Raw genomic sequence first — 21,255 nt, 5'->3', positions numbered from 1 at the left:
CAATTCAAAAGATGTACACTTGGTTAAGCCATTAATGAAAGCAAGCTAGGTAGTCTCTGGGTCTGGATATATACACTTGACTGCCTTTCCTGGCATTATCCCAATGTGTATGACTACAATAATCTGCATGGGGGAAATAAGTCAGGAATATCTTGGTGACATTAAACAGGCACCCTTCCCATGGAGATCCTCCAGGGTGAGCTTAGGTTAGTCTCGTTTATAGTTGTTAGGGTTGGAAGTGGAACGTAAGTTCCATTCCCAACATAGTCTGGTGGCCTGGGATCCAGGCACAGCCAGCAGTCCTGATGTATGTCCATTAGGAATGGTTAAGGAAATGACATACTTTCTAGCATCCCAAACACTGAGGGCCTGGCTTGCACTGCCTTCTGGACGTGTATCTTTGAGATTACCAAAGGAATTCCTGGGAAAATTGGAGTTTTGTGACTTGTCATCATAGAGGGCTTATTCCAGTGGTAACAACATGAGTTGGATTGGGCAAATAAGCTGGATGACTCCAGGCACAGGTTCCTTTTAGGTAGTAAATTTGCTGACTGGGTCTGGACCATTTAAGTATAACCTGACTTCTCAGATTCTACCAGTTTCCCAATAATGATCCTTGGCTTCCTGATAGGCCCTAACCTTTATGGATATGGAATTGAAATGCCTGTGGCCACAGGAAGGTGATGATGGTTTCCTTTCTAAGACTGTAGAGGGCTGGAGGTGTCCCCAATAGGACTGTTTCACAATGCCATCCAGCACAGTGGCATTCACCTTGCTTGTGGCAGCTGGAGAGTCGGGGATGGAGAATCAGCCAGTAAGCACAGTACTCGATAAACCGGAGCCCTTTCTCTTCGCCAGTGGACCCACAGCCCCAGGCATATGCTCCTCCACAGAAGGCCTCTGTGTACAATGTTTTACATAAAGCTACCTGGAAGGCAAATTGGGTCTCTGTGGATAGGTTGGCTATGAGCAGGTTCTAGTATTTCTAGAATAAGCTCTTAAGGAATTTGAAGTTTCTATTGATCCACACACACTTGGCCTGGGCACACATTCTTGTGACTCCAATATAGGGGTGGCCCCCAGATGAGTGAGCAGGGAGTTTATAAAGACAAAACCCACGAGTTCAGCACTTTCCCTTGGTGTAGCTGTGGTGGCCGCTGGCAAGCATGGCCGGATATTAACTATTAATAACAATAGGGCACGGTGGTGTCCCCGTGGTGTTTCTGTTTGACTGGGGGGCAGACACCTTATAGAGATAGAAGCAGAACAATGCAGATCAGCAAACCTTGCTCTAAGTGCTGTACATTCCTGAGGGTCACGCTGACCTAAGGCGGAGTCAGGATTTAGCAAATACGTTTTTGTCACTTCAGTCTGGCAGCTCCAGAGCTGCGCAGAGTGGAGGGTGAAACGGTCACAGCCACAGTGACAAGGCTGGGAGCAGCCGGGCCCAGGCCCTGCCTGAGACAGGAGCTGAAGCTGCTCAAGTCCACCTTTCTCCTCAGCCACAGGCACTTCCACGTTGCCAGCACCTTCCTGGACAAGCTGAGCTGCAAGCTCCTGTTGGTCAGAGTGAGGTTGGAGAGCAGAGTGGTGTGGTGGTATTGTGTTCCCCAAAATATTGTGTACTCTAATAAATTTATCTGGGGTCAGAGAACAGACAGCCACTAGATACAAAGGCTAGAAAATGGTGGCACTCACACCTTTAATCCTAGCATCCCAGAGATAGAAATCCCTCTGGATCTCTGTGAGTTCAAGGCCACATTGGAAATAGCCAAGCATGGTGACATACGCCTTTAATCCCAGAAAGCCAGCCTTTAATCCCAGGGAGTGGTGGTAGCAAAAAGATATATAAGGCTTGAGGACCAGAAACTAGAAGATTTTGGCTGGTTAAGCATTTGGCCTGGTTAAGCTTCAGGCTTTTGAGCAGTAATTCAGCTGAGACCCATTCCGGATGAGGACTCAGAGGCCTCCAGTCTGAGGAGACAAGACCAGCTGAGGATCCGGCGAGGTGAGATAGCTGTGGCTTGTTCTGTCTCTCTGATCTACCAGCATGGACCCCAATAACTGGCCTCGGGTTTGATTTTATTAATAAGAACTTTTAAGATTCATGCTACAGAGTGGAGAGAGAGAGCTCATGGACTGCATCTCCATTCACGAGATTCTGTGCTCACGAACCTTGTCCATATCCACTGCAACATCACATGGACTGCATCTCTGCTCTCAGGAAATCTGTGTGGTTGGACCCTGTCTGGTCCATAATCACTGAAACATCACAGAATCATAACTCGCTGTGCCCTTCATCTGGTTGGTGGAGTCTGATGACCCTAATTTGGCTGCTATCATGGAGAGACTTTGTTGGGTTATCTTCTGGCAGCAGGTTGGTTGGGCTGATTGCCGAAGTTTTACAGAATAGGATACAGGCTGGGCCAGGAGAAATGCCTGATAATGAGGTATTTGGATGTTGTAAATGCCACTCTCTGGGGTTCCCCTTGTCAGGTCCAAAGGAACCTGGGCACAAATGTCTGTCTGTGATGCCTCTCAACATACCAAAGCATGTGCTGGCCTCTAGGCTCTCTCAGCAAGGCCCTGATACAGAGTCCATGCTGCCATCATGGCTCTTCTTACTTCATCTCACCCCATGGGCCTCCCTTCGCTTCCCCAGCTTCTCATTCCCATATAGCCCTGTCATGTCTGTCATGCACCCTCTTGGCTCTTGGATCTATCTTTGCTCTCTGCCCACCCCCACTCTCTTCCTCTCTCACTCTTCTGTCCCCGCTCTTCTCTTCTCATAGCCTGATTCAGTCTACTGATCATCATGTTCAGTCTATACTTTCTCTCCCTGCTCTGGACTCTTCCAGAGGTCTCTGGCTGTACTCTCCCTCATACCTACAATAAAATCCTTCTCATCCACACCTTGGAGCAGTCATGTCCTCATTTCATCCAAACCCCTTTCCACCTGTTACCATTCCTCCTGACTTGATCTCCACAGCACACCGGACATGCATGTTCCCCTACAACATCACAGGCATGCTCTCCCTTTGCCTTTGCTGGTCTAGCTTCCTAGAAGACAGACTAATCTCTCAGATACTCAGCTTTTATCTCTGGCATCTTTCAGGGCGGAAGTCCAGGATCATCTCTCAGTAAGGCCAGTCATGATTACTCTGCTTGACATGATGCCACCTCTAATGGCAAAAAAAAATTAATATCCATTTAAATATTTTTCTTGCTAGCATTCAACATCACACAGTCTCTGAGTCAGGTGTTCATGTCTCTGACTGCACAGCAACACCACTATAGAAACTACCAAGTCAAAGAAAAGGACAGTCTCATCTGTTCACAGCTGAGTCCTCATCATCCAGAGCAGTGATTGACACATGTTAGGTGCTTATTGCTGAATTAATGAATGAGCTCTGTACACATTTCATCTATCCTAACATCAAAGCAAACTTTTGGTCATTTGTCCACAAAGCAGGTCACTGCCCACGTCCTTTTTCTGTGTTTGTTTGTTTGTTTGTTCACTGAGAGATCTACTCACTACACTGTGAATTACCCACAGTTTGAGCTGTTTAGCTAATGGATCCAGGCAGTTTCATTTCTTTCACTACTGGGTCAGTGTTTTCTCTTCACAGGCTTTGCTCTGGCTTTATTCTACTGCTTGTGTCCTTCTGGTCTCTGTTCAAGCTCATGGTATGTGGGATAATAATCATAATGAGGGAATCATGGATAGCACTGTTGAGGAAATCTCATTGTCTTTCTCAATCTTCATTTTCTTACATCTATTTCAACAAGGCCTTTCCCATCCTTTTGCTAGGAATGACCACAAGGAAAAGAAAAACATGCTTCTTCCTATCGTGCTGGCTCACTGGAATCCCAGCAGGGTCACAGCCTCAGTTTCCCCTGACCCTGATGTGAAGATGATAATGAAGCAGATTTGATGACTCTAAGATGTTTTCCTGGTTTTAACTTTTATACTTTAATAGTTCCTAACTGAAAGTGCTTTAATATTGATAATCACATAGTTTTCACAACATAGGACAAATGTTAAAGTGAAAATACAGCAATGATGTCAGTAAATTCAGTTAGGCCACAGAATACAATCTATCTCATGACAGTTTTAGCCAAGTTTTCTTCCTCAGTTTCCAGTCCCTTTTCATACTCCCTCATGTCATGTTACCCTTTGAGTATTACCTCAGTCTTGCACATTTCTTTCACTCCAATTACTAAACTCTCTGGCAGAGGAGAGGGCTGGTTTACCCAATGCTGACTGCTAGGGGTGCAACTGCAGTAGAGCTGAGTCAAAGTGTTTGTTCTGAACCTGGACCTGGACTGGGCAACTATTACAGCAAGTCTGCAGTGTCTCCAAAAACACGTTTCTGCTTGTATATGTGAAATATTATTTCTTCAGAGTCTTGTAACTAAGGCTGAATAGGAGAAGCCCTGTTCATGTTTCATGAAAACCACTTGAATAAAATGGCAATGTGTAAGCTTTTCTCTCTGACGTTGTAGTTATTTTCAGGCAAGCTGTCCTGCACTAGTCAACACTAACAGAACCACTGCTTCAAGGCAATAGTTTTTAATGAGTGTGTGTGTGTGTCTGTGTGTGTGTGTCTGTGTGTGTGTGTGTGTGTAACTATGTGTGTATGAATGTGTGTGTGAGTATGTGAGTAGAAGAGCATGTGTAGGAGACTGCAGGTGTGTGTGCATGGGTGTAATTGCAGGCGTGTGCCTGTGTGTGACTGCAGGGGTATGCAAAGCCACACTAGATGTAGAGATCAAAGAACAACTTTCAGGAGGTGATTCTCTTTCCACCAAAGGTATTGGGAACTGAACTCTGGGTGTCCGGTTTGTGCAGCAAGTGCTTTTATCTGATATGTCATTTCATCATCCCAAAGCAGTCATTTAAAGCTATAATCTAACAAGAGACACTTAATTCTAGAATATATTCAAATGCCCAAAGGAAAAGTAAAGACACTTACTTTGGGGAAGAGATTGGATGCTTACACACTGGGATCCCAAATGTCTTTACATGGACTCTTGATGTGTCCATTGTAGACTGCAGATGGGAACTGTGAACAGTGACAAGTTCTGTGAGACAAAATGAACAAAAGGAAATCTGCTGTGGACATTCTGCTGTCTGAGCGCTCCACACTTGTAGCTGAGGGTTTCTCCATAGTCAATGAACTTTGGTCCATTAAGCTTACACAATTTACACATTCTCAGCTTTCAAAGAGAAGATGTAACATGTGATCTACTCTGGATTTTTTGTTCTTTATTTAATCATCTGAGTTACTCTCTCAGGACCAGGGTAAATAAAGCACTTAATCTTGAAGTTAAAATTTGAAGGCTCATTCTCCCACCAAACTCACAGAAATTATTCTGTGCCACATTGTGAAAATAAAAATTAATATGTGAAAGTCCAGGTTTCGATAAGATGTGAACTGAAGCTATAAAATCCTCCTAAAACATACATGTTATAAAGGAAGCTGTGAAATGTGGAAATAAGGACAAGAATGTGGGGGAAAACATGACTGACACAATAGGAAAATCAGTGAGGAGGGAAACACACACACACACACACACACACACACACACACACACACACACACACACACCTCAGCTTTACCCTGAAGGTCCACATGAATATAACAACATCCACCAGAGTGAAAGGATTCCATCCTTTAGCTACAGAGCGTGGAGTGCTTAGGTCTGTGGGATGTGCTAACTACTCCAAGGATTTTCAGACATAGATCCTTAGGGCAAGAACTACAAATTCCAAGTTACAGATTCTCACATTACAAAGAAGTAGAAGAGGAAAAGCAAAGATTTTCTTGTAGTTGCTTTCTGTGGTCAAAGTGGAAATGTACCAGGCTCTCACAACCACATGACAGTGGCAGCATTATATTGGTTATAATTTCCAGAGGACAGGAAGTGTGCACCTACAACATGGTGCTCAAAATCATCCCCCAAGACCATGATTATTGCAAAGTTAATGGAAGCCTATAGAAGGGTCTCACAACACACTTAATACTCAGTGGAACCCCTCAGCTGTCACTGTTTGATGAAAGTCATTTCATTAATGCCAGTCCCCAGTTCTGCCTCATGCTTCATCTAAACCTAAGTTTGCAAGATTTTTCAAGAGTTGTCTGTCTTAAGTTATTCTATACATTTCAAGAAAAATGATCAAATCTAGCATATAGAAATTTCTGTGTATGTTTTATAGGAGTCTCGAGTTTTATTATATGTAAAAATCACCTGAAAATTTGTTAACAATACATATTCCTGCCTCGTGAGCCCCTTCCTTTGTCAAGATGGTACAGCCTTACATAGGGAAATGTGAGAATAAACATTCCAGGTATTAAGTTCATTTGTGGAGCACACTTGAATAAACAATCCTGCAGCCAATGAAAGCTGTGGAGATGAATTAGAAATATCAGTAGAGTGAAGAGAAGTCTGATGCTCTAAGCAGAAGATTCAGATGATGCTATGAGGACACTGAACTTCAGCTGTAAGTTCTGAAGCCGTCTGTGGTTACCAGGAATCCACCATAGCTCTGCTAAGAATGGCAGATTTGAGGTGAGATAGTTTGTGGTAAAGATGATTACAAATGCCTCTGTGCGACAAATGGTGAATTCATGCAGGCCAGCAGTGTGGTTAGCATGGTGAAAGCCGGGAGAGCAGGCAGCACATATGCCCCTGGGGTCATGCCCAGAATCATGCAGCTAACTGTCCATTGGCCTTGCCAAAAATGGGTCAGGGTCTTCAGGGCCTTGCCACGAGGAGAGCCGTTAATGCCATTCTCAGGCCTTGTTCCCCAAAGAAGTCACATGGCTCCTGCCATGTTCCCTCCAGGCCAACGTGCTTACACACTTTGTCTCTATCTCATGGGGCTGTCTCGGGAGGTTTGGAACCTTTGGTAAGCAGCTCCTAGGTAGAGAGAGCTGATTGCTGCAGGTGGGGGCTGAGGTTCATACTCCAGCATCGGGTCCAGCTCTCTGCATCCTGGTTGGGGTCAGGCAATAAGCCCTTGCTGGACAGTCCTGTCACCGCAGGCTGGTCCAGTGCTTCTGCTAAGGTCCCCATACCGTGATGGACTGTCTTCTTGGATCTGTGAGCCAGAATGAATCCTCCCAAATGTTCCTCTGTCAGTCAGGTGGTCTCAGGGAGAAGAAAATTAACCCAAACAGTGTCTTACTCTACCATGTCACTGACACTGAATCCCTCTTTTAATTTTTTTGGTTAACACTTAAATACTTTTTATTTCCTTAATATTACTGGATTTAATACATGACATCATATTTACTAATGGTTTCATTTCAGTCCATAGAATCATTTCGTCATTTTCTGTGTCAAGTAAAAGCCATGTGTGCTATTGAATGGACTAGTCCAGTCCAGGCTGGGGAAAGAGCCAACAGGGCTTGGGTCTACACTGCTGTGCTTGTTTTCTATGGATTTAAGGCCAAGCTTTCCCAATTACTTATTCTGGGAACTTGGATGAAATTTTTAAAATACTTTTAATGTGTTTATTAATTGGTCCTAGATGGAGGTAACAGTGATCTGTGGAGAGTGTAGTGGTATTTGCAGTAAGATGAGCAATGTATGCCAGGGCAGGCCAGTCTCTGACAAGCTCAATTTTATGTTATACTGTCTACTTTAGTTAGTCAGAGCAAAATACAAATTGGACTATGCACACAAAATGTATGTGGCATACTTCAGTCATTCTAAACCTGTTATTTCCTTCAAGTAATTTATGAGGTGATTATAAAATCAGTTACTTCGAGTTTTACACAGGAAGCACTTGTGTCAGGGAATAAAGCCTGCTCTGACCATCAGTGACATGATTATTGATGGTATGATATGGATTCAGGTGGTTACACACACCCAGCCCTGGCCACAGAAACCCTGAAGCTCACCTGTAAGGGGCTCCCTGGAAATTAATCTACCCAGCTCCAGTCCACAAGCCCCTTATTAATTAATTTTGGTTTTCTGAGATAGATCAAACTCCATATCCCAAACTGATTTCCAATTCACAGCAATCCTCCTGCTTCAGTCTCCCAAGGGCTATAATTATGGGTGCGAACCATCATGTCCAGCTCTACTTATTTAATTAACCTTATGTTTACTATTTTTATTAATTAAATTTATTCATTTATTTTACATCCTGATAATACTTCTCTCCCCTCCTCTTCTCCTATTCCCTCCTACCTCCCCCCAGTTCACACCTTCTCTGTTTCTGTTCAGAAAGGGGCAATCATGCCATGGGTATCAAAAAAGTTTTGCATATCAAGTTGTAGTAGAACTAACCTCCTCCCCTTGTATTAAGGCTGGACAAGGCAACCCAGTATGAGGAATAGGTTCCCCAAAACCCAGCCAAAGCATTGGGGACAACCCCTATGTTTCCACTGCTAGGAATCCCACAAGTACACCAAGCCATACAATTGTCACACATATGTAGAGGGACTAAGTTGGTCCCATGCAGATCCCCTGGCTGTCATTCAAGACTCTGTGAGCTCCTATGGGCCCAGGTTAGTTGTTTCTGTGGGTTTCCTTGCGATGTGCTTGACGCCTCTGGCTTGTACAATCCTTCTTCTGTCTCTTCAGCAGGATTCCCTGAGCTGTACCCAATGTTTACATGTGGGTCTCTGCACATGTTTATATCACTTACTGGATGTAGGCTCTCTGATGACAATTGGGATAGTCACCAATCTATGTGTACAGCAGAATATCATCAGCCATCATTACATTGATATTTTTTTCCTCCAATCATGTTTGGTTCTATCCTAGGTCTCTGGGTCATTCAGCTTCTGGATACTGGAATTCCAGGCAATGTCAGGGGTCAGTTCACTCTCATGGTATTGGGCCTGAGGCTGACCAATCAATGGATGGCCACTCCCACAATCTCCAAGCCACCCTTAACTCCTCCCCACACAGCACATTCCATAGGCAGGACAGACTGTAGGTCAAAGGTTGTATGGCTGGGCAGCATCCCAATCCCTCCAATGGAAGTTCCATCTGGTCACAGGAAATAGCCAGTTCAGGCTATGCACCCACCATTGCTAGTAGTCTTAGGTGGAGTCATCCTTGTAGATTCCTGAGAGATTCCCTTGTGCCAGGTTTGTACCTGACCCCAAAATGCACTTCCCACCACATTTCAGTAATCTTTTTTAGTACTCTCCCCCTCCATCCACCCTGCAAACCCATCCCTCATGTTCTCATCTTCACCCGCCCACAGTTCACTCACCAGATCTCTTCTATTTATTTTTCCCTGGGAGATCCAATTTTCCCAACTTGGGCCCTCCTTGTTACCCAGCCTCTCTGGATCTGTGGATTATACCCTGGTTATCCTTTGCTTTATAGCTAATATTCACTTATAACTGAGTACTGTGTTTGTTTTTCTGGGTCTGTATTACCTCACTCAGGATGATTTTTTCCAGTTCCATTTATTTGCCTGAAAATTTCATGATGTCCTTGTTTTTAACAGCTGAGTAATACTCCAGTGTGTGAATATACCACATTGCCTTTATCCATTCTTTGGTTTAGGGGCATCTAGGTTGTTTCCAGATTCTGTCTATTAAAAATAACACTGCTATGAACATAGTTGAGCAAGTGTCCTTGTGATATGACTGAACACCTTTTGGGTATATGCCCAATAGTGGTACGGCTGGGTCTTGAGGTAGATCAATTTCCAGTTTTCTGTAAAACCACCATTTTTATTTCCAAAGTGGCTATACAAGTTTGCACTCCTACCAGCAGTGGAGGAGTGTTCCCCTTACTCCACATCCTCTCCAGAATAAGCTGTCATTTGTAGTTTTGATCTTAGCCATTCTGACAGGTGTAAGGTAGACTCTCAGTCATTTTGATTTGCATTTCTTCAATGGCTAAGGATGTTGAACATTTCTTAAAATGTATCTCAGCCATTTGAGATTTTCCTATTGAGAATTCTCTGTTTAGATCCATATCCAATTTTTAAATTGGATTATTTGGTATTTTATGTCCAATTCCTTGAGTGTTTATATATTTTACAGATCTGCCCTCTGTCAGATGTGAGGCTGCTGAAAATATTGTTCCATTTTGTAGACTGCTGTTTTATCCTATTGATGGCGTCCTTTATCTTACAGAACTTGTTAGTTTCATGAGGTTCCATTTATTAATTGCCAATCTTAGTGTCAGTGCTACTGGTGTTCTGTTCAGGAACAATGCAATCTCATCAAAATTCCAACACGATTCTATACAGATCTTGAAAGAACAATACTCAACTTCATTTGGAAAAACAAAAAACCCAGAGTAGCTAAAACAATCCTGTACAATAATGTAGAAGTATTACTCTCCCTGATTTCAAGCTCTATTATTGAGCTATAGTAATAAAAGAAGCATAGTACTGACATAAGAACAGACAGGTGAATCTATGGAATCAAATCTAAGACCCAGATGTAAATGCACACACGTATGGACACCTGATTTTTTACAGAAGCCAAAATTATACAATGGAAAAAAGAGAGCATCTTCAACAAATGGTGCTGACATAACTGGATGTTGGCATGTAGAAATGCAAATAGATAGAAATCTATCACCCTACACAAAACTCAAGTCCAAGTGCATCAAAGACCTCAATATAAATTCAATTAATATGAACCTGATAGAAGAGAAAGTGGGAAATAGCACTGTAGTCCAAACTGAGTTCATTCTAGCTGTCTTCTTGCTTTGACCTCTTAACTGCTAAGATTCTTACTTTATTTTATTTTTTGCAAAATGTATATTATTATCTCTAAGAAGTAAGAATGGGAATCCTTTCTTCAAACCTTCTTTCTTTTATACATCTGAAGTTATATTGATTTTTTTCTTGTTTTTACCTCCTAACCAAAGCTTTTCCCCCTCCCTTCTTCCCAGCCATGTTCCCAAGCTCCTGCCCCATCTACTCCTCCTCCACTATTTCTCTTCAGACACAGGTGGTCATTCCATGGATATCAGCTAGGGAGGTTAACAAGGAGGATTCAAGATATGGATGCATGAAGCTCACCATGAAGGGGAAATAGAATAGACATTGTCAGTGGATGGGGGAGGGTTCTAGAAGGAGGAATGGGGATAGGAACAGGAGGGATCTGGTGGGGGAAGGATGGAAGGAACGAGTACCAGGAGGGACAACAATCAGGGGGCATCTGTGGGATGAGCCAGGAGCCTCTGCAAAAACTGTCACATGTTCCTGGGGAAGCTTTTAGCTAACTTCAGGAGGATCAGTCTTTACCATGAAGAACCAACATTCCTTGCACTTGGAACCCATCTTATAGTAAAGACAAACTAGGTTCGTTTCTGTTTATGATTAAACCTCTGTTTTTCAATGTGCCCCACCTATAACTGTAACTATAAATAGTTCTGTACTGTCTGGTCCAGGTATGGCAACCATGTCTTTGTTTCAGTAAGTTGTTTATAACCATCTCGCAGCCCTACTTTTGTTTCAAAAGGTTATATGACCACCTATTGTTATAACAACCTCTTGTTATGATTACCTTGTTATGCCCACCTGCAACTATGCCTTGGTATCAAGAGGTCATTAGGACTAACTTATTAGTTCTGCTCCTGTAACCCCATTTGTTTTGCCTACCACATCCCTTATGGTAGGAAGCCCCTACCCCTGAGCTATAAAAGCCTTTTCTTTCTCACATCCATGACTGACCTCCTCAAACCCTGCCTTAGGTTGAGGCAGCCCATGTACACGAATTCAAAACCTTGCTTTATTTAATTGCTTGCTTTAGTGAATTTAGCCATGATAAGTTGGGTCAGTGGTCTTTCTCTCCCATCTTTGGGATTAACAATTACTCTCCCTTGCAAAGAGATTTTAAATATTTAGTGTCATCAGGAGCAAAAACATCTGACTCTAGAAGTTTATCATCTTGCCCTTTAATCTATGACCTGTTGAATCTATGAAAAGATAGTCTGGGTCACAGTCCCAGAAAAAAAAAAAAACATTAAAAATGATGACAGTGACTATGTACTGAGCTGGGTTCTTATATGGGTTACTAACTGACCCAAGATTTTCAGAGGAGGCAGATGCCACAGAAGCTGTGTGAAAAATTAGTAATTTTGAAGTCAACTGAGAGTCAGAGGAGGTGTGTAGCAAGAATCTTAAAAGTTCTTATTAATAAAAACAAACTGGAGCCAGATATTGGGGTGAACACTGAAAGATCAAAGAGACAGAACAAGCCACAGCTAACCTCAACTCTGCCAACTTCTCAGCCAATCCTGTTTTCATGAATCTTCAGACTGAAAGCTTCTGAGTCCTCACCTGAATTGATCTCAGCTGAACTGCTGCTAAAAGCCTAAAAGCTTAATAGTTCCTGGTTTTCATACCTTATATACCTTTCTGCTTCCTGCCACCACTTCCTGGGATTAAAGGCATGTATCACCATGCCTGGCTGTTTCCAGTGTGACTTTGAACTCACTGGAATCTCTGCTATTTGGATCTCTCTCTGCCTCTGGAATGCTAGGATTAAAGGTATGTGTGCCACCATTTTCTGGCCTCTATGTCTGTCTAGTGGCTGTTCTGTTCTCTGACCCCCAGATAATTTATTAGGGTGCACAATATATTGGGGAACACAATATCACCATAGAGGTGAAATTGGTGCAGGTTTTGGCTTTGCCATATTGGGTAAGCTTGGTAAAGCTGCACCCTCAAGAAACACTGGTACTTTGGGTTGGAAGAACAGAGTACATTTCAAGCTCTCTTGAGTATCATTTATCCTAAACAAGTGCTCCAGTGTTCTTGGGATGACATACTTAACTAAGCCACCCACTGTTTTCAGAACATCTATTCTCTTTGCTCCTCCTTTTCCTACACTGTATTCTAATGCTGTGTTTAAATGCATGGTTTCGAAATTGATAAAAATGAAACTGTTTCCCATGTAGTCCATGACATCTCACTTATTAGGATTTGAGGATATTCATGTTGTTGCCTTGCATGCATGGGTTCTTCTTGAGTGATGCCTGGTATGCACACCACATAAATACAGCACAGTGTGTTTCTATGTTCTATTGATATTAATGAACATCTAAGTTTCTGTTTTGGCTGTTAGAAATAATACTAGTATGTCTATTTTGTACATGCCCTTTGTGCACATGTAATCAAATAAAATTGCTATAGCATGGTTTGATTATGCTTAACATTAATAACTATTCCAAAGTTTTACTTACAATATAGTTACAAGTATTTATTCTTCCATTAGCTGTAATACATCACTCCTAAAAATTTATATACCACTCATTTTTTAGCAAGAATAATATGTTTACTGATCTTTTTTCTTGCTCTCTATTAAAAAAAAAAAAGAAAAAAACAAGGCAAAGTACACATGCAATGTTCTTATATTGCTGGGTGTAGCAGGACATTGCCCTCTGTTATCACTGCCCATCCCATTAGGAAAATATAGCACAATACTCTTCTCTAGTACACTGCCTGTATTACACTTTCCAACATGCACTGCCTGTTCATTCCTCTCTTATCGGTTGTACTTAGTTCTTTCTTGCACTCTATCACACCGATGACGTGTATCCTTTCACTTTACTTATCATAATAATGCCACGAGACCTCTCATTCAGATCTGTTCCTGTTCTCTTTGTGGCGCACCCACTGAGAAATGAAGCCGCTGATTCCAGGATAGGTCATGGCTGTCTAGCACTGTGTTCCCTTTACCACCCTTTCAGCAGCATCCTCATCCTTCTAACAAATGTCACAATTACTGAATATTATCAGAATAGCCAAATCTCAAGATTCTATAAGTAAACATGTTCTAAAATTAAAATATTTAGCCTGAGTGAGGTGGCTTACATCTTGACTGATGTCACTTAGAAGGCAGAGGCAAGCTGATCTCTGTGAGCTTGAAGCAAACTTGGTCTATAGTGAGTTCGAGGCTAGCCAGAGCTACACAGATAGACTCTTTTCGAAAGAGTGAATAAATAATAAATAAATAAATAAATAAATAAATAAATACTCTCTAAAATTAATAACAATTTTAATCAAAGCACTATTTTTCTTAAAGAATCGGTGATAAGGATATTTTCAAATTCTAAAGTATTATTAGTTTCACTTACCCTGTTTAAAGTATACTTAATATCATTTCAAAAAAGAAACATAAAACTATATGCTAAGAGGTGGCTTGTTCAGGACTGATAAGGAGTAGCTGATAAATCACCCAAACAGGCTGGGCTTTATTATGAGCAATGACATACAGAACACAGGCTCTCTCTCCTCTACAGTTTCAAGTTCCAAACCTGAATTCAGTTGAGTCTTTTCCTCTTGGCTCACAGATAAAGGCTGCAAAGGATGAGGAGGCTTCCATGGGCATGTTAGAAACAGACTTCACTACACCAGACTGCCTGCAAGAGGTAGAAATAGGTATGTATTTTAATGCCATTTGATTCAAACTAAAAGACAGAGGAGAGATTCACCAGGGACCCTCAGAGGAGCTGAACCCCCTGCCTGTTATCCTGTCACAGTGGGTCTCAGATGCATGGAGGCCTCTGTTACATTAGTTACTCTAGCAGAGTACGTAACCGTCAAATATTTCTGGGCAAGAGAAATGAACAATAAATTAATTACAAAAGACTACGACGTGGGTTTTTGCTCACTTGATTGCTTGCGTGGTTGGTTGAATTGCATTTGTTTGTTTAATTTGTTTTTGGTGTATGTGGCCTATCTTAGGGACCTCTGGAGACAGCTGGCTGAGGATCATTTAATCAACATAAGATATGGATAGTTGTAAGCATGAGCTCCAGTTTTCCTTTTTCCATCATTTTCCCTGGTGTTGAGTAATGTTGGTTTACTTTGTCACAAGCTCAAGAATATTTGAACTGTTGCAAAATACACGGTTAACTCACAAAGTTGCTGTAAATACAGACAGGCTTTCTATGTAAAGAGCAATTTCCCTAGATCCAGGCCATGAGATAAAGGTAGTCTCATTGTAATGAAATGTTAAACTGTTTTTAACTATTTTTCCCATAATTTTCACAATATTAAGCATACTTAATGCATGTATTTACTACATAAATATCATTTTATTCCATATTTTGGCTCATTTTTCTTTTTAAAAATCAATGTGTTTTTATAGTGTGTGTGCACAGTATTGTAGACTGGGGAAGGTGGACAATTCTTAAATAGAGAAAGGATAAAAACTCATGCATATGATGCTTAGACAGTGGGTTTTCATAAGACTCACACCTCATCCTGTGCACCATAACAGACTCAGAATGGATCACAGACCCAAACACGAAGCCTAGAACTTGAATCTATTTGAAGAAAATATGAAAAACATCTTTATGAATGAGAGCAAAGATTTTCTTGGTTATAATACCAAAAGCTTTATCTATGTACCAGAAAAAAATAAATTGGATTTAGTGCAATGAACACTCTGCTCTGATCATTAAAAAGGGGGGGAAAAAGTTAAACAGTGGACTGGTAGTGTTTCCCTTCCCCCTCCCCACATCTGTCTGTCTGTCTGTCTGTCTGTCTATCTGTCTGTCTCTCTCTCACAAGAAATTGTACCTACATTGTACTGAGAGTTTTTAAAACCCAGTGTTTCATTAGATGTATAATTGTGTGTTTGGCAGTGCTGTGAACTTCTATCCTCATACAATTTTTTTGCATTTGACAATTGCTGGTGTATGAAAATGAAAATTATTTTCTGAATTGACATATTTTCCTGCAACATTGTAAATTTGCTCGTTACTTTTAGAGCCCTTTCAATAGACTTCTTAGAAATTTTATACATATATATATATATCCATGTCATCTGAATACCAACAATTTTATCTCTATGAGACTTGACTGTTATTTCTTATTTCCTGCCCTGTTGTCCTAACTAGGACCCCCAGAGTCACACTAGAATGATCAACAGACACCATTACCTTTTGCTCAGTCACCTTTACCTGCCCTTGCAGGTTCTTGAGATTGATGTTACAATATTTATATTTTCAGATAAAAAGCTCCAAGATATATGTCTCAGGATGGTCTCCCCTGAGTCTCCTGCTAAGCTTTACTGCAGCTATGCATTGAACATCATCCTCACTGCAGCTGTAATTGCACTGTCTGTTGCATTGTCAGGTGAGTGACTCATCTCCAGATTCTGCAGCGTTCTGTCCACATCCACGTTGTCACTTAGGCTTACTGACCACTGTGAGCCACGCACTGTGGGGAGGGCTGGAGAGAAAACTCACTGGAAATTCCTGTTCTCTGGGAACTTGGGGTCTAGCAGGAAGATGCAGTGAAGGAACAGCACAGGCTGTGGTGTGCACAGGAGGCCAGGATCAGCATCCCTGGGAAGATGGCATTCAGCAACCTCTAGAGAGAGATGTAGGAGACATATGTCCACCTGGGAGACCAATGGCAAGCAAAGAACAAAGACAAGAGAGTAAAGGAGAAACCTCCTGGAGGCTGCTGCAGCTAAGGGAAGTGAGGGGAGTGAAGAGTAATATGGTTGGGGAAGGTACAGAACCCCCTGTAACTCTTGGTTTCAGGAAATTTCCTCAACCACTGTCTGAAAATACTAAATAGAAAGTGTTAGAAATATGTCATTCCTAAGCTTTTAGTTGTGGACTGTTCAGAATTACTCACAGCTTTTTGTCATAGCTCGAGTATATGTTTTATAATATTGTTTTATAAAATCAACCATGTCAGAAAATAATACACAGGCCTAAACATGGACAAACATTTGCCAAATGTCTTAGCGTAACCTGAAAAGAGTCAGATACAAAGAATTACAGTCACCCTCACTGCCCATTTCATTTGTCCCTTTCACTGGAGTCTGGTGGTACTGGGTATAAGAACTGGGAACAGCTACAACAAATTCTGTACAACTAAAAATTAGTGTGGGGGCCATTTCTGGTATTTAATCTCTCTTACAAAATCAGTTGTTTTTAGGATTTAGAGACTTGTTGAAAGAATAGTGCAAACCTTTTATTTATTTATTTATTTATTTATTTATTTATTTATTTATTTATTTATTTATTTATTTATTGGTTTTTCAAGACAGGGTTTCTCTGTGTAGCTTTGCTCCTTTTCTTGGAACTCACTTGGTAGCCCAGGCTGACCTCCAACTCACGGAGATCTGCCTGTCTCTGCCTCCCAAGTGCTGGGATTAAAGGTGTGCACCACCACTGCCCGGTTTTAGTGCAAACCTTCTAATCTGTCAAAGGAAGAAAAAGCTGAAGGTATGACAGAAAAGTGTCTGTTATTCTTCTAAGCTGTCCTCTGAAATTCAGAGCTTCTTATACACCATTCTGAGTGGCTCTAAGAAAAGCCAGCATGTGTATGTACATGATGTATATGTATATGTATATGTATATGTATATGTATATGTATATGTATATGTATATGTGTATGTCATTGCTTTGAGATACTGTGAAGATGACTCAGGCCTTGTATCTGCTCTGTGCTCTCTCCTTAATCCTTGTTGTCAGAGGTGTTGTTTGTTTAGGAAACTGGAACTTAGACCCAGCTTGAAAAATGTAGGAAATTTAGACCTCTCAGTCCTAAGGCACTCATAGCCTAGAAATGATTTCCTCAAAGGGTATGGTGTCTTTAGTCCCACCACTCAGGAGACACAGCCAGGAGGATTACTACAAGCTCCAGACAAGCGTAGTCTATACAGTGAGATCCAGGTCAGGCAGGGGACATAGGGAGATTCTATCTCAGAACACAAAATACAAAGAAGAAAAACAAAGCATTTCCTCAGAGCTCACTGGAAAGACCTGGATTGGGCACCATCATGCTAGGATGGGTCTCCTAGTGATAAATTAGTAGAGCTACAATACAAGCACACACCTCATAACTGAGACTTGCATGGCTAGCCAAGGAGACGAGACATGGAAATGTTTCTTTATCATATTTCATTGCACTGTCTGCTTTTTAGTGAGAACAGAAAAACCAGTCATTTCAACTCTTGGACCTTGCTATCCCACTTGTCCAAGTGGCTGGATTGGACTTGGAAACAAATGTTTTCATTTTTCTGAAGACATGAGAAATTGGACATTCAGCCAGACCTCCTGCATGGCACTAGGGGCCCAACTAGCTCAATTTGACAGCCTGGAAGAGCTGGTAAGAAAGGCTCAGGAATTAGTTTGTTGTTTTTCTGTTGAATGTGTATTGCCTTGTGACAGGGATCATAAAGCTGAAGCATGAGGAAGGATTTCACCCTTCCTATATGGGGGACATGGGGAACATGTGAGTGTATGCAGTTGTTGATGTTGTTGCATCTGACTGGAGCCCCGAGACTTTCCACAGACAAGCTCTCATGTAGTACTTGTAGTCAACCTGCATGGCCAGACAATCCACTGAGATGCATGCTAATCATGGAAGTCTTTATCCAAGCTGGCAGGTATTACAAACTGAATGTGGCAACTGTTAATGACTGGAAGGCCAGGCTTAATAAGGGATGATTCTAGCCATAGAGGAATGAGTGGTCGTCAGTATACTTCAGCTTATAGATCTAAAATGCATCCACTGGGAACTGAAGGTTATGATGGCTCCAAAGTCGATGGTCCTCAGTTACAACCTGCTGCTTTCCAGAAAGGAGGCTGTAGGGCAGAGAGACTCAAGGGCCATTTTAAACAGAGAGACACATGCACTTGCTTTTCATGTTTTATGACAGAATTTCCTGAAGAGATATGTGGGTAATTCTTTCTCCTGGATCGACCTCCAGAGAGAGTCAACACAACACCCTTGGAAGTGGACAGACAACACTGAGTACAATAACTTGTACGTCTTCAGACCACTTTTCTTTCTACTATGTTCATGTGTTGTGATGTGTGAATTGTGACTATGAGAGATAAAAGTCAGTGTCATGTGAAGCCAATTGTTCTGGAAAGCAAGAAACATAAACCCTTGGTCTTGAAGTTGGCTCTGAGGCAGGGTGTGTGCTTATGTGCAAGAGTCAATCCCCAGCAAGCTCCACACCCCAACAAATTTAAATCTGTTGGGTGCTCTCCTATTTATTTACTGTCATCATCAGAGCATTTACCTTGTACAATTTGACATCTTTAACATGATGATGGTATCAGGGGTAATCTTTTCAGCTCCATCACTAATATAAAACATTTCCTACTGAGAAATGTCCTTGTTGGCTGTCTACAGAGCTGCAGATGGGCAGTGAGGCCTCTGAAATCCCAGGAAGCCATGGCAGAACTGCTGGGGTAGGACTTGTCAGTCCACTGTTTGCACAGCTGCATCTGTCCCAGAAGCAGAGACTCCAGGGACATTGGGAACTTCCTCTAAAGTCTTATCATCAAAGAGGACCCCAGGCATCTCTTGGATATGAATACAGCTAGCCAATTTGAATGGAGCCATTCACTGAAATGATAAAACACAGACCCACTCATTTCCATCATTAAAGCCTTTTCAGCAATTTACTGAGAAGTGGGTTTTCCCTACTTGAATACACATGTAAAATACATGTAAGAAATAATTTAGTATCACCCTCAGTGAGGCAAACCTTGATAGCAGATCTTTTGAACATGGTAGCAAACATCTGTTAAATACCCTATATACACATTACAGGTCAATATGAATCAATGACAACAGGGTAATGTTCAAGTTGAACCCTAAGATGGAAAAGACATTAGGTGAAAAAACAGTGTTGGTAATTCCTCAAAGAGTCTGCCTTTCTTTGATTCATACAACAAATAAGCATTAGAGGTGGGTAAGATTTCATTGCAGGAGTGAAGGCAGTGCTAGCCTCTGTAGAAATTTTATTTTTTGTTTTAGGGTTCCTGTCGAAGGAGAAGAAAAACATGCCTACCTGACTGGTAGTGGGATCAGCAGTAGTAGGGACTACCTAAAGAGACATTGGGTTTGTAGCAAGTCCAACAGCTATACTTCACAGTATTCAGGGCCCAGTAGTTTTTAATCTAAGGTAGGGAAAGTGTCAAAGCATTTGTGAGAAATCTGTTAGATGTTGCTTATGTTTGATGCTCCATTCTTGATCTGCTAATACCATTATCAAAATCAATTCATAATGTGTGGTGATGCCAAGAATGAAAACTATCTTAGACGACTATACTTACAGGTGCTTGGGAGACCATAAATGATTCTAAATTAAATAAGTATTCATGTATGAGTTGGTATTCATATCTTAAACCTCAAGTACAAGTACAACCTAACAGTATTAGTGACCCCTGCTTTTATGACCACATGTGAACTTTTTTTTCATTACTTCCTCTTTTGAATGCCTGGAATCTTAAAAAGTGAAGGACAAGTGAAAACATGGAAATAATTCAGTAATCACAGGAAAGATGATAATTGGTCTGTGGCCTCCAAATATTTTTAGAGACAGTCAACATTTTTTTTTTTTTTTACAAAATTCAATGACAAACATGAAGGGAGATCTAGACAAGATTAAAACCAATGCCATACATTCTTGAATTTAATTCATTAGGAACATTGTCAAAATATTTTTAGACTTTACTTCTCAGGGCTTTAATAAACTTTAAGTTCATGGAGGAAGAGAAGAAAGATTGCAAAATGAACTCCACCAGAAGGAGTTTCTATAAGCTCTAAGTGGGAGCTGAGAGGCAAGAGAGAAGGCCAGGAGGGCATAGAGGAGCTGTGAGACTTTCAGATAGAGATGGGAGACAGGAGGAACAAGGTTTCAAAGACCCAGAAGTGCTTAAGGATGCTACAGGATTTAGCAGGCAGCTACTAAGATGAAGAGGCAAGGAAACAGGAAGTGTTCCAATGGAGGGAGAGGAGCAAGTGTCTTAATAACTAGAGTGTAGCCATTGTGGTGGGGCACTGGGGGGCATAGCAGGCAGGAGGAGACAGAGAGGACACTTACTAAGTAGGTGAAGAGAGGTGGATGGTTAAACCAGATAGAGAGAAGAAACAGCTGGAGGCAGACACTAGAATTTGGAACCAAATATGATGGGCAGAAGAAGCTGGCAGAAACAAATGATCCCTATGCTCCTTAAGAGAGTCAAATCAGCAACTTGAACCAAATCAGAATCTTGGTTAAGAGTGGCCTAGTCTCCATGGTAGTTGAAAGGCATGGGTGAGAGCTGTTCAGCCTGTTGATTAGTGGTTCAGGCTGGGAGGGCCCATTGAAGCTTATAGAGGTTGATTACCACAGGTTGAAGGGGAACCACTGCTGAGCTGATTAAATTGGAGATCCTGAGTCAAGTAGTAGCTTCCATTGGGGTTTTTAACCACAAGTATGGGCGAAGAAGTGAGGGGCACAGAAGAGTCTTAAGAGGTCAGAGATAAGAGACTTAAGTCCCCTAAGA

General features: G+C 41.6%; 2 protein-coding genes across 2 annotated transcripts in view; both read left to right on the top strand.

Moving 5' to 3' along the window:
* The window catches only part of LOC102914220 (C-type lectin domain family 2 member D11-like), a 99,812-nt gene that overhangs the window by 48,478 nt on the left and 30,079 nt on the right, over positions 1–21,255 (top strand). The window lies entirely within an intron of this gene.
* Positions 14,299–19,883, top strand: LOC121828187 (C-type lectin domain family 2 member E-like). The gene is made up of 5 exons (XM_042274400.1): positions 14,299–14,380; positions 15,959–16,084; positions 17,892–18,076; positions 18,630–18,736; positions 19,742–19,883. The coding sequence occupies exons 1-5, from the start codon at positions 14,323–14,325 to the stop codon at positions 19,881–19,883; spliced, it is 618 nt and encodes a 205-aa protein (XP_042130334.1). The 5' UTR covers positions 14,299–14,322.

Source organism: Peromyscus maniculatus, chromosome 3 (genome assembly GCF_049852395.1).
Source record: "Peromyscus maniculatus bairdii isolate BWxNUB_F1_BW_parent chromosome 3, HU_Pman_BW_mat_3.1, whole genome shotgun sequence".
Lineage (NCBI taxonomy): Eukaryota > Metazoa > Chordata > Mammalia > Rodentia > Cricetidae > Peromyscus > Peromyscus maniculatus.
Note: the sequence above shows the minus strand (reverse complement) of the source record. Positions and strands in the feature narration are given on the sequence as shown.